Source organism: Ailuropoda melanoleuca, chromosome 5 (assembly GCF_002007445.2).
Source record: "Ailuropoda melanoleuca isolate Jingjing chromosome 5, ASM200744v2, whole genome shotgun sequence".
Lineage (NCBI taxonomy): Eukaryota > Metazoa > Chordata > Mammalia > Carnivora > Ursidae > Ailuropoda > Ailuropoda melanoleuca.
The window spans coordinates 46,698,563-46,712,778 of NC_048222.1; the positions used below are offsets into that span (position 1 = coordinate 46,698,563).

At 43.2% G+C, this 14,216-nt stretch overlaps 1 protein-coding gene and 1 long non-coding RNA gene across 2 annotated transcripts in view; both read left to right on the forward strand.

Annotated features, from left to right (window-relative positions):
* ANXA2 (annexin A2) overlaps window positions 1-14,216 on the forward strand; it is a 42,800-nt gene that overhangs the window by 12,478 nt on the left and 16,106 nt on the right. The window contains exon 3 of the mRNA XM_034660899.1: window positions 1,684-1,783. Coding sequence (XP_034516790.1) covers window positions 1,684-1,783 — 100 coding nt within the window. The remainder of the gene's footprint in view (window positions 1-1,683; window positions 1,784-14,216) is intronic.
* On the forward strand, window positions 1,790-11,162 carry LOC117802361. Its single transcript, XR_004625608.1, has 2 exons — window positions 1,790-9,102; window positions 9,737-11,162. It is a non-coding gene; the product is annotated as an uncharacterized LOC117802361 (long non-coding RNA).

Here is a 14,216-nt window from a genome sequence, read left to right on the forward strand (position 1 = left end):
CGATTTTCAGACAAGTGGATTCTACGGGTAATAGGTTCAATTATCCATTTAGTTTTATTTCTAGAAGTTTTATAAAAGGTATGCAAAACTTTCCCTACTCACTGTTTTTGGAATAAGAAGACATAGCACCTAGGAAATGAAGCTGTATGTGATATGGCTCAATGACCACACTACCTGCCTTTGTAAATAATTGAAAGCATTGTTAATAAGTAGGGAAATGTTTTTCTTAGATTTCCATCCACATTTTGTAGCCACCATAACAAATATAGTATTTCAGAATAACCCTTTGTCCTTACCTTTTCCTGAATGTATGTTCCGTTTCCATTGGTTTAATCTTACTGGAAAGTTCAGTAAAATTAGATGGAAAATACTTTAATAATCCACTGTGCTTCAGAGTTACAAATGCTAACTGGATTCACTGTTGGGCCAAGATGGTCACAACTGCGTTTTGAAATACTCTGTCCAGTCCTGAACTTAGATTTCCGGCTTGACCTGAGAAACATTTGAGAGGATGTCATCTTAGTTACTTACCTATATAACCGCACTCCTAATAAAACCAAATGAAATGGGTGCTGGGATGCCTCATAATGTGTGGCCCGTGGGTGGAGAGATAAGTCAGGGCACTTCAGGCTCTGACTCTTCCCAGAAACTGAACTAAGGCAAAGTCATCACATTACGATGGGCATTATGTACTGGGGGGAGGTTGTGGGGAAGGACGAGTCTTGATGTGGAAGGAGGATGGTTCCACTGACAACCTAAACCACACTGTCCATCTTCTTTTGCCTGCCCTTTGCTTTGGGACTGGGTAGCAGGGAGGAGGAAAGCTGTAAGAGCTCTCAAGGAAGGAGAGAAGTCAACACTTCAGATAGAAGAACTGATGTAGATACCGCCGTCCTTACCTCGGTCTGGTGGGGGGGTGGATGGGATGGAAGTGGGTCCATCAGATCAGGCAGGATACTGGGCTTTGATAAGCATTGGAAAAGGAAGAGGGTATCGTTCAAAGGCAATAAGAAAAACCATTTTTTTAAAAAGAAAAAATAGGAAGAGTGGTAGGCATAGGGTTAAAAGCTTAGTGTTAAAGACAGCAGAGGAGAGGGCACAGAGGAGAGAGTGGAGCAGGAACTTAGCGAACACGAACACGAAGAGGATGTGGGCCAAGAGGCCTGACCACCTTGGTGCCTGGCTTCCCTCACTTATCTGATAGTCTGAAACAAGCAGGCCAGCATTTACATTTGCATTTTAAAGAATTGTGAGCTCAGCGGTACAGGCCCGGTGGAAATTCAGATGCCTGTAGCAAAAACTTGGCTAAACACACTTGTCATTCAGGCATTTCCACATTTTCAGCTTGTTTCAAATTGTTGCCGGCCCAGTTTAACGCCTTCCCAGATAAATGGTGGTTTCCAGTTCCCAGCTTTGGGTAGTCTGCTTTTGAACTTGCACTAGAAGTAGGATAAGTGAAAATACAGACGGCATTTTCTAAACTAGCTGAGCTTTTGAAGATGAATTCTCTTTCGAAACAATGAAGTTTCTTATTCTCTATGGCACATTAATACTTACCTAGTTACCTAGTCTACGAATGATTTGAACTGTTTAAAGAAACCATAGAAAAATCTATTTCAGGGATATTTCAGCAGGGGGATTTTAGACATGTATGATTTGAGTGTGTTTGTCTTTTAACCTCAGCACTCCACGCCCCCAAGTGCGTACGGGTCGGTCAAAGCCTACACCAATTTCGATGCTGAGCGTGATGCTCTGAACATTGAAACGGCCATCAAGACCAAAGGTAGGTGACATTTGTCCTCCTCTTGTCAGGCTGACAATGACTGAGGCATTTTTATTTGTCTCATTCTCCCTCAAATCTCCATTTTCTGGTCATTTGAAATTGTCCTTGAGCTTTAATGGAGTGGATCTAAACCTTCCCCATCTCACCCCACCCCTCCTTCCCTCCCTCCCTTCATCCTTTCCTTTCTTCCTTTCGTTGGAGAGAAGGCTTAAAACCTGAGAAAGTATTTTAACCAAGGAGCCTAGTAACAGGGAAACAGGCCTCAGATGAGAGGAGGAGGCCTGATGCCCCCTGGATGCGTGTTTTGGGTTCAGCTCTTCACTTTGAGGCCTCAGTGCCTCTTTTACAAGGAAGAAGTTGGTCATGGTGATCCCAAACTGGCCTTTTTTTGTCCTGAATCCCCCTCAATTTCAATACATTTGTTGGAAAAAAGCTGGGAAAAGTTGTACTGCTTTGCTTTTAGATCTAATGAACAAAAAATTCAGACTTTTTTTATTAAGCCTACTAGTTACACCACTGCTTAGACCTGGAGCTTGCATTAGAAGAGCTGTCAGAATGAGTGTGTTTCCTCAAGTTCCAGGATGAGTAAGAGAGGGCAGAAGGCTTTGAAATAAAGCGGATAAAGCATTTATTTTGGTGGGGTTGAGTAAGAACTTATTCAGGTCCTCATTGTGCTGTTTTCTGTGTCTGTAAAAGTCAGTGTGCAGACTCTCTGTTTGATATTAATGAAGCGTGTGTCTCTGGGGTTGCCCCACCCCCAACCCCTGGGACATTGTGATTATTGTGGTGATGCTTGTGATTGACTACACTCTTTCCCCTTTTGGACAAAGCACTTCCTTTCACTGTGAGGCTAGATTGAGATGTGGACATGACCCAGCAGACAGAGCAGCTGCTGGTTCATACCTCTGGAGGGGCCATAGACGGTTTTCTCTTGGAAGTACAGTGTTTTAATTTATTGACACACTTGTGCAGTTCACATACAGGTCACCGACAGACTGGGGACCTCCACCAGGATGACCCAGGAACCCAAAATGAAGAACCCAAAATTTATATCTGCATTATTTACTGATCGTGTCCCTTTTCACTCTCAGAATTATTTTGTTTTCCTAAAACCCTTGGAGAAACTGGGCGCTTTGTTTCCAGAGATAGGATGGAAAGGAGAAAGATCCTTTAGGTCCTGTGGCTCTGACAGGACACAAGGATTTGCATCATCGGCCTAAAGCAGCCCTGTGTTTCCTGGGGACACTGGATACCTCCCAGAATGATTGCTGGACAGCTGGAGGGAGAATAAGGAAGCATCCAAATGAGACCTTTCAAAGCCTTTTTTTGATGCTTTTAAATGACCATACTTGTCAAAGGCCACGTTGGGAAGTCAGGAAGTCATTAATCGGAAAAAGAGCCTAAACCGTGCAGGCTTATCTCACCACAGATCTTTCTCTTCGGTGGAGCTGGGGTGTAGCAGATGAGAGATTTTGCAATCATGGCTCTTCATGTTTTGGCTCTGCCACTCATTTACTAGCTATCTGACCCTGCAAAAACACTTCCTTAAGCTTCAGTTTCCACATACAAAGCAGGGCTAATCAAAGTTCCACCTCACACAGTTGGGAAGTATGAAATGGTGGGTGCCTGCCGTATAGACAGTGCTCAAAATGTGTTATCTCAACACACACAGTCACACACACACACTTGCCGGCACGCGTGCGTGTACAGGCGCATGCATGATCCACTTTCCTAAAACTCACCCTATCTCACTGTTTGGGTGTGCCTACATTCCTGGGGTTTCCCAACACACCCCTGCAGAAACACCCTGAACTCACCTAACAGTTACCTCATCTGACAAAGATGGTGCCTTTTACAAGCTTGAGACAAAGGCCTTTTACAAGCTTGAGACAAAGGCTGCTTTTAAGCACTCTGGAATGCAAATGAGCTCTGGTCGCAGCTGAAACTCCATGGGTAATAAAAATACCTTCAGGCCCTTTCTCAGTTAGTCTGAAAATACTGTAGTTTCTCAACAGTAACGTCTGGAGGGCTAAGATTTGGATTCCTGCATTCCTGTTTGGTCAAAAGCAGCTGACATCACCATGATCCTGGTTGCCATTATTTATTGAGTGCCCGTTATGGGAAAAGGCATTGCACCAGGCACTTTAGGAATGTTCTTCTTAGGTGAACTTCAGATTCACCCTGACGTAGTGTTCTGCCCTCTCCGATTTATGGGTGACACAGTTTAGGGTTAACATGCTCCAGGTCTCTTGGCCTTGGTTCAAATTGGGGTTTGAACAACTTTGTCCAGCCCCAGGCCCGTGTTCTTAAACACCCCAATGTTGTGCCGCCCACCTGTTGAGGACTGGACTTTTTTTTCCTTTGCCATAAGTTATTTTAGACGTGAAAAACCTTTTGCAGTTGTGATTCTATTGATATCAGATACATGTCATATTTGTGGCCCAGCTTTAGGTCCCCTGTCTTCTCTTCAGATTTAATGCCTAGTGACTTCCACTTAGGACCGCTTCCTTATTTTTGGTGCCTAGTAATTGTAGAGAGTAACTGAATTTTTTGAGTTTTAATTCTGTTAGTCTTATAAAATAATTTCTGGATTGTCAGTATGTTTGGGAGCCTTAAATCCTTCTAGGAAGCTATTGAGAAGAAAGAAAATGATATTCATATAGAGCTCAGTGTACCAAAGACGTTAATATCAGCATTGGTTTTGGTAGCGAAAAACCCGGCTAGTTGGGGAGTGACTTAATAGATTATGATAACTCTCTCTGTGTTACATCGAATATCTGTAGAATGTGAAATATGAAAAATAAAATTTATGAACAGTTTTTATTGAGATAGAGTTCACATACATACCATTCACCTATATAAAATGTGCAATTCAATTTTTTAGTGTGTTCACCGAGTTGTGCAACTATCACAATTTTAGAATGCTCATTTTAACATGCATTTACCTTAACGTTGTCAGTTGCAGAACTGGTTCTTTTCCTTTCTTGTGCTTTCAGTGTGTTCTGTGTTTTCCAAATTTTCTATGATGACATGTATCAACTTCACAAATGGAAGGCAATAAATTTAATTACAAACAAAAATGAAGTCAGTCGCTGGGCAAGTAATATCCCTTTGTCCCTTTCCTCTTCCTCTTGAGATTTGTAGATAACTCACACTACTTTTAAAAATGAGCTGATTAATATTTTAGCTTCCCATTTAAAATGCCTTCTACCTTCCGTGTAAGAAGCTTGTGCCACACCTTCACCCTTTACCGAAGAACACAGTGCTCCATGATCGCTGTTTCCTTGACATCAAAGAAAACAAAGGGTACATCTCGAATGCTGATAGAAACAAAGCCCAAAGACCAGAAAAGATGACTACGTGGGCCTCCCCCTCCTAGATAGAGTAGCCCAGTACACGTGCAAGCATGTGCCACGTGCAGAGCTTTCTGGTCATTATCTGCTTTGTTCCACTGACCACGGACTTCCCTTTGGTCTGAGTGCTCTCAGGAAGGAGAGCTGGGAGCAAGTCTGGAGGGTCCTTCCGTTGCTGTGAAATAAAGGATGGTAAACTGGAGCAGGCCTGGCGGGGTGGGGGGGGGATTAGAAGGAGGGGCAGAACTGGGTGAGATCTGGACTGGTCATGAGGACCGGAAGCAGATACGACTCCTTCTTCCCCTCAGCCGTATCCTCTGTCACCTGGGCTGCATGGCTTCTGTCCTCTTCGTGGGTCTCCTTGCTTCATCCTTTGCAGATTCTCTCTCTAGCTTCATCTCTAGGCTATCCGGAGCCTTTACTCTGACAGGAGTGTGCACCCCCATCTGGTGGGAGTGTTAGCCCACTTCTAACACCGAGCAGTTCCCCCTCACCTCTCGGAGTGAGCCCCGTACACAGCCTCTTCTCCGCGCTTTCTCTGAGAAGGAGGCAGAATCGAATATTCCTTGGTCTGTGTCTCAGATACTTCATGTAAGCCATTTACAGCTCTTGTCACACTGTGTTGTAGTTATTTATGCACAGATTTGTTTCTCCCACCAGAATGTGAGTTCCTTGAGGGCAAGGATTTTATTTCATTAAACTTCTTTAATCTTATTTACACAGCCCCTGAGACTGTGTGGAAGAGTAAATATTTAACGTATATTTAAATGGTAGTCATATGTACGCAGATCCCAGACCACACAAGGTGAGTGCAGAGAAGGGGGACACGTGGCTGGTGAGATGAGGCAGCAGAGGGACAGTTCCAGAATCTGGGCAGAAGCCAGAAAGGAGAACAGTCCCCTGGTGAGCTTTGATCTGTTTTCACAAAATGAATTTAACTCACATTCAGAAGTCGCCTTTGTTTTCAGTTCGAAGGGATCTCAGTATTTCTTGAGTATGTTACCTAACCGAATACATGGTGGTTTTGTGTATGCTCTGGCTGGAGGTAGACTGTGCAATTACTTACCTTAATTTATGTCTAGTTAGAAACTGAATAAAGCCGTGCAAAAGTAGTAATATTGCTTAATTAACAAGAGGTTTCTGAGACTTAAATCTGTAGGAGTCTCTCGGTCTAGATTGGCCTTGGGTTAAATATATACTGTGGAGTGTACAACACAGCTGTGAATGGTTTACCATATGGGTCCAAATAACTAGAAAGGAAAGTCAGCTAAATTAGAAAAGGATGAATCCAGACTACATAAAATAGATTGTAATTAGAAACAGCACAACCCCAGAGTTAGTGTAAGTGCCAATAGACTGGTACAGCTTTGGTCTCTCTCTCTCTCTCTAGAAGGGGAGGGAAATGAGTTGCCCTATTATTACTGCCAGTTTTGATTTTAGCAGTATTTGTGTTCTCCGGAAGGGATGCAAAAGCGAGTGATTTCCCCCCCCCCTTCTCATAAGCACAAGTAGAGAGAAGCATAACTGCAGCAAGTTTTTGCACTTATTTTTTTTCTTATACTTTTAAAATGGAACCATGTTTTCCAGCACAGCCAAAAATATGAACGTCCCATGCTGGTGGAAAGCAGGCCAGGACATGTATTTTTGGTTTCACCTGCACACCTGGAGGAATATTCATTCAGCTGAGACAGCAGTTAGGAATATATTCTCTTGAAGATGCCAGGAGGCAGACTGGCTCTGAAAGGTGGCTTCTCTCCTAACTGGAAGGGTAGGAGGGGAGGGCCCAGACTCACAAGAACCCTTAAGACTCAGGGACAGTGTAATTGTAAGAAAGGTCCCTGTGGCTCACACAGCCCAGGCCTTCTCATCCTCCTGGACAGGAACAGGAGGAGGGGAGCCTTCTCTTCACTGAGGCCTTTCCCTTTGTGATCAAGTTTACTTTTGACCGAGTTCTCGTCTTACAGCACTGCTGGGAACAAAGAGGGACCAGTGCTGAGTCACGGCCACCTTTACTCCATGCACAGATTCTCTAATTTTCTTCAAAATGATCTTTGTCTGCATGGGTATATAGATGCCAAACCGGAGCAAAGAAGCCTAGAAAACGCGAGTGAGGGAGTCCCTGGTGCCTCTCTAATGGTAGGCATTAGCTTTTATTGCCTGCCTCTCGGCTCCTTCTTCTTCTTTTTGTAAAAACTCAGATTTCCCCTGAGGAAATCTGACTCTCTCTGCCACCCAGGGACACTGGGTGTAGTAACCAGATTCTTTTCTGGTGTCAGCAGTGCGATGGCAGTGAATATTAACTTCTTCACTATCAATGGAGTTAAGGGTGGGAGTGCTGGTTCCCTGCATCTGTTCAGGTTTTAAAATTTTCTGTCTCATGAGGCTAATAGAGTAGCGGGGCACAAAATGGGGCTTGCATTTTGCATGTCAGCCTTCATTTACAATTTGATTTGGTTTGAATTTTGGATGCTGGCCTACTTTGTGTTTTCCTGCTGGTCCTATGGAATATTTCAGAACTATAATTATGCATGGAAGGCAGACAGGGTTCTAGATGATTGAAGTATACAACTGAGTTGCCAGATAGAGGGCACTGAAATCCCTTCTAAGGGACTCAACAGAGGTGAGATCAGAGCCGAATGGAAGTAGAAGAAATTTGATTTTGGGCCCAAATGTTCTTAGGCACTTAGCTAAACCACACTTTGCATGAGCCAGGACCACACCCGCTCTCTGCCTGTCTTGGGAGAGGTGCTGGGCTCCCCAGCCCCCCACCCCCACCCCATGCAGTGTTTGTTTTCCCTCTCACCTCTCAGGCAGCTGCCACAGGTTATCCTGAAACCGGACTAGAATCTAATGTGTGCTAATGGCAAAAGTGTACCCCTAGCCCCCACTGCCCTCTATTTTCATTGACCCAAAACCAAATACAAACAAGAGTGAGGCCTGCAACAGAGAAGCTGAGTGTGGAGAAGGTAGTAGACACCTTCTGGGTCATTAACTCAGTCCGTCCTTTCTGCATCCCCCTAAATGTTCTCATGATCTGTTTTACAGAGTGAGAAACTGAGGCACAGAGAGGTAACTAATGTGCCCAGACAGTTCAGTTCTGAGCCCCACATAATTTCTGAAGCATGTGTCCCTGCCACTAATCTGCATGCCTCCCCTTTACAAAGTCTGTCCCCCATGTGAATGTCCAGCTCCTGGCAGGACCCTCTGGACACAGAGTGCTCACAGCTGCTGAGTGATCCCAAGGAGTGACTGCAAGAGCAGGAATTCCAGGCCAGGCAGCACAGTGGCTGATGGTGGGAAGGATACTTTGGAAAACTGTGTGTGTGTGTGTGTGTGCACGTGTGCTTCTCTGTTCCTGAAGTCACTTCGAGTAGACAGATGGCTTGTTGGCATATTAGCCTTGTTGGGAGGGGCTGCCCCCGTCTCACCATGTTATTAATGACTATCCCTGGAAGAGAGTTACTAGCTCTTTCTGTTGAAAAAAACCTCAGTTGGGATATCTCTTCAGTGGCCATGCACTGTTAGTGGGTGGCAAATCATTATCTATAGATTATTAAATGTGCATATGTTTGTATGTACTAAATAGTAAGTAAGTCCAATTCTATAGATGTATGGACATGTTACTGTCCCAAATCCTTTTTAGGAACTATTTGGAAGAGTGTGGTATGAAGAAGTATCAAAGTATAATTTCTATAATTTCAGACAGGTACCAACATGACTCATAGAGATATGGGATGGGCCCACGTGAAACATTTATTTAACTCAAAGGAGATAACACTAGTTCAAAGGGACATTTGAAAGACTAGGTGTTAATAGGCACTGAGGGAAGTGTTGGGATAAGATTGCTGGGCTGGACACAAGACCGTTAACGTCCTACAGGGCACTGAAGCCATAACCTTTGGACCACAATCTCCGAGTTAACGTGTAACCGCACAGAGCTCATGCCCGACAGTAGTGAGTAGCGAGGTGAGTGAGAACACACCCTGGAGAGGCGGTCTTGGATGGCCCTGTTAGCCATGCTGGGAGGCCCTGCTAGCCACACAACGCTGTGTTCCTCTGACCCTATTTTTAAATTTTGGATACGTTTCTGTAACAGGAAGCAGGTTAGCCCAGTGCAGTGAGCCTGGATCTTGAATCCTGGTTGGAGACCCAGCTCTGCAAGTGACTTGCTTGTGTGACCTTGGGCATGTCCCTGCCTTCTATGAGCGTTTGTTTCCTTGTGGGTAAAATGGGGATGACAGTAACACCCACCTCTTACAGATGTGGTGAAAATTACATGGTAGAGTTGTGTGAAGCACTGAGTAAATGCCTGGCACATAGTAGGTATTCAAGCGAGTGGCTGACGCTATTATAATAAACAAAAGAGGTCCACATGCCCACACCCATGGATCTCCTCTCTCTGTGGCCTGCCGCTGACCTTCGTGTTGCAGAGACGATTTCTTCTGAGGTTTGATACCCATAGCCCCAGTAATCTAAGCTGAGACATTTTCCCATCATCTAGATAAGGAATCTTTTTTTTTTTTTTTTTGACCAGTCAGCCACACCCTGAGGGCCTCCTGAGCCTTCATCAAACAAAATGAAATCCATTTTCTTTGTGCAGTCAGTGTGTCTTGGCAGACGTGAGTCAGCATCCTGTTCAGAGTGGCCTCTTGGTTCCTTGCCATGGACAATAAAGACACATTTTCCATGGAATGCCAGATGTGGAGCTGACTTGGGGTTTCCACCCGCAGAGAGGAGGAGGAAACTCCAGGAGGCTGATTTTATGATTTTGGAGTTGACCGTTACTTCAGACTGCAAGTGTTCTTTATGTTTGAAAAATACGGTAGATGGTTTAAGGGCCCCATGACCCCAGAGTTTTCTGCCTGAGCCCTGCTGTCAGCGGCGCCTCCCTGTGGTATCACTTGGCAGAAGTGTTGCAAGTTTGTTCCGTGATCTCCTCGGGTGTTCTTTCTTACCTGGATTATTTGGACAAAGGTAAGCATTTCTTTCCCTGAAATTGTAGTTGACCCTGCACCTCACAGGAGCAATTGGTCGAAGTGACTTGAAAGTCTTCTCCCGAAGCAGCGTGCTGACTGCCTCGTGTTGCTTGGCATTCAGAACGGTGACTGACCTTTCCGAGGCCCCAGCCTAAGAGTGCTGTTGGAAACATTTTGGTAGGTAGCTGGTGAGATTTGCTGGCCATTTTCATGAAAGGAAGGAATGCTTATGAAATTTTCTGTGATGTTTCCCATCAGGAGCCAAATAAATTTGTGTCTTCAATCCTTCCCAATCTTGAACATTTCAACTTCTATCAGTTTTGAAAAGAAATTAAAAAAAAATCTGCCTGGAACACAGAATTTGCTGTGTTCTCACCCACATTCTGTAGGATCCCCTGCCCGCATCACTGTTTCCCATCGTGAGCCTTTGCTTGTTACTTTGACTTTCCACACGAAGCGCATGAGGAATGGGATGGGAAAAGGAATATTATTCAGGTTTGTTGCTTTTTTCTCTATGCTCTTGCCCTGCCCGCACAGTTCTTTTTAGCCCCCGGGCCCCTTCTGCCCGGCAGACACTTCCTTCTGCCGAACAAAAGAGACCTGAATGTGTAAATCCAAAGGGGCAGAGCCTCATCTCCCGGGCATGTGCACCTGTGTTAAATTCATTAAATTTAAAGCTTTCCCGGTGTCCTGGCACTTGCTGTGCGCTGTTGACGATGATTGTGCTGACATAGGTGGCTGAGCGCTCAGTCGTCATCCTTCTAGCCTCATCCTGGGCAGACGTGGTGAGTAACCGGATGACCCTTGAAGCTTCAACCTGTACTGAGCTATTTTCCACAGGAATAAACAGCCTCACCAATGATGATAGCAGGTTGAGAGGAAGCAGCAGTGTTCAGAAGATAAGATGTTAAATCCCACTGGCAGAAATGTGTATTCTGGTGTTCCGACACAGGACATGCTTTAAGTGGCTTTGACTAGGCAATTGATCCCGAGCTCCATGATTTCACCCCCCCATATCACCCCCGCCCCTTTCGAGTTCAATTTGAAACTTGCAGACAATGGTCTGGGAGAAATAGCTTCTATAGGTGGGGTTCTTAGAAGGGGGAGGGGCGTCCACTTGTAGAAATAGCTCCCGTTTCTCTGTAGTTGCTGGTGTTAGCATTTGTGTGATGGATCAGATTGTTCACTTGTGAGGGTCCCAGCATGTTGGATGCTGCCGCTCAGCAGGCTGTTGGCTTGGTAAATAGGTAAAATACGTTTAGATTCCTTCAGACTGTCGTAGTGGCTGCCACCTACGCGAGATTCAGGTTAACCACTCGGGCTCTTTATGGGGATTTCCAATAATTGGATTGAATTCTGACTCTGTTGGCTGGACGCTTAGCTGCTGTGAACAGAAAGGCAAAAGGCTGTTTCACTGACTAAGAGCGTGGGACCACACTGCAGTTAGTGCAGTGAACTCGTCAGGTGTTTTTTCTTATCTGGTTTATTTGGACAAAGGTAAGCATTTCTGTTCCTGAAATTGTAGCCGACCCTGCACCTCACAGAAGCAGTTGGTAGCAAGTGACTCACAGTCTTCTACTAAGCAGATTTCCAAAGATCTTTGCATTCCTCATGCTTATCCACCTCTATTGGTGATTCTTCGATGCAGAATGACCAGGGAGCTGGTTGAAATGCTGCTTCCTTGGTCCAAAGTTCTAAGGAGCCTTTAATCAGTAGAGCTCAGGTGTGGCCCAAGGGGCTGTGTGTTTAATCAGTGCTTCATGTGACTCTAATTCAGGTGGGCTTACGATCACATTTTGACACAAACATAAACTTTGCGTTTGTTTCCAAGGGAGAATAATTTTTATGGGTCAGTGTTGTTGGTATGTGTTCAGGTCAGCAGCTCCAAAATTGCTTTCAGAAAATACTAGAGTTGAGATTTGAGGATATGATTGATTTTGTTGTTTTCTGGCATTTTCAGATTCGAGAAAGAAAGGTTTTTTTTGTTTTTTTTTTAAAGATATTATTTACGTGTTTGAGGGAGGGAGAGAGAGAGAGAGACAGAGAGAAAACATGACCCAGGGGAGGGGCAGAGGGAGAGAGAGAAGCAGACTTCCCGCTGAGCAGGGAGCCCTGACATGGGGCTCAATTCCAGGACCCTGAGATCATGACCTGAGCTGAAAGCAGATGCTTAACTGACTGAGCCACCCAGTAGCCCCTTGAGGAAGAAAGTTAAGTGTAAACCAAAAACACATTTATAAACAATGGTTTTTCCTAACATGAACTTAGAGCCATAGAATATTTAAAGAGAGAGAGAGAACATATGTGGGTAGGCTTGCAGGATTGTATCTGTTAGTGTTCCGTGGAAGCAGACCTGGAGGTCATTGTTCAAGTGCAAATGTAGAAACAGACCCAAACGGGCCAGACGTTTACACAGGCAGTAGTTGCAATCTTTCTGAGCCTCAGCTTCTCCATCTATAAACTAGGAAGAGGAAGGAATACCTATCCTTACTGGGTAGTTTTGAAGAATAATAAGGTAGTCTGTGTTAGGATGTTTCAGAAACCAAGGAGAATTATATAGATGTTGTAATTCTTATGCATATTGTGTTTTATTCTAATTAAAATATTTAGAACCATGCCCGGATTCTCTCGAGGTGAAGTTACTAGTTGATTCTAGATCAATGACTGCATGTCATTCAGTGTATGTAAAGAATTCTTTTTATGGCTTTAAGGTGAACTTTGAAAGTATAATCAAAGGAAAGAAAACTTTACGGTGTCCATAATCCTACCACTCACATGATCACTATTAAAATTTTGGTATAGTCTTCTAGATATTTTCTCTACATTTTACAAAAATTGGGTTATACTGTTTATACCGCTTTGCCACCTGTTTTTTTTTTTTTACTTAACAGTATATTATACATTTTTCCATGTCAGTTAATATTTTATGCCATCATTTTAAATGGCTATAGTATCCTATTATATGGACAGAAGAACATTTATTTAATCAGCCCCTTATTGGACATAGGGGCTTTTTTTCCTTTTATTTTTTGATTCTATATATAATGCTGAAATAAGCATCTTTGCAACTGAATCTCATATATAGGAATTGTATTTCTCTGTCGACATTGGTACTCTAAAATTTAGAGCTCAAGTTGTAGGTGCTGCACTTAAGTGATTAACATACTGGTATGAACTCACTCTGAAATGAGTATATAAACACAAAAATAAATGTTACTTATTTTTATACCCAGAAAATCTGACTTTGTGCATTTTGATCTAACATGCTTGTGAGTTGAGGGTACCTTCTTTGTCAATTTGCTCATTGCTTCTGCCTCAGAACATTACAGTTCTGACATTTCTGTTGCTTTGGGGACTCCCCTGATTTCCTTTAAGCCAGGCTGTTTGCCATTCACATGTGACCTTGTGGGCTTAGCCCCTCTCTCTCTCACCCAAGAGTTACCTATCCAGTTATGGCGAAGACTCTTCCTTTTCTTAAACAAAAAGTTCATAACCGGTTAGGAGGGAGACCTTTTACTTTCTGAATTCTTAAAATCAGGCTTTCTTTAGTTAAATGGCATTTTAAGAGTATTTCTGATATAAAATTGGAAACTTTCAGATACAAGAAGGCATTGCTTATCTTTGTAAATACACATGTTCCAATTAAAATAGGTACTAAAATATTTTGGTGGCACTTCAAAACTCCCAATTTAGATTTAATTTAGATTAAAACACTTACTCTTTTTAATAAAGTTATAAAATTGATTATTAAAATTGCCTATTGAAGATTAAAAGCAGTGGAACATTTATTTTCCTTAAAAAACAATTTAGTCTTCAATAAGTATGATTGTATTAATCAATTATGCTATTAAAATACTACTGCCATATTAAATCTGACTCATTTGTCATGACAGTTTCTATAATTATAGAAATTATACCTAGCTGCTTATATAGCTGTAATCCTGCAATAAATATAAATAATTGTCTCTATTAATTCAGTTCACAGTTACTGTCTATTAAATCCCCAGTTAAATGGCAATTTGGGGACCTAAATCTTTGTTGTTCCATCTGACTGCCAAAGCCCCACGAACACACCTCCTACGGTTGATTCCAGAAACCAATTTA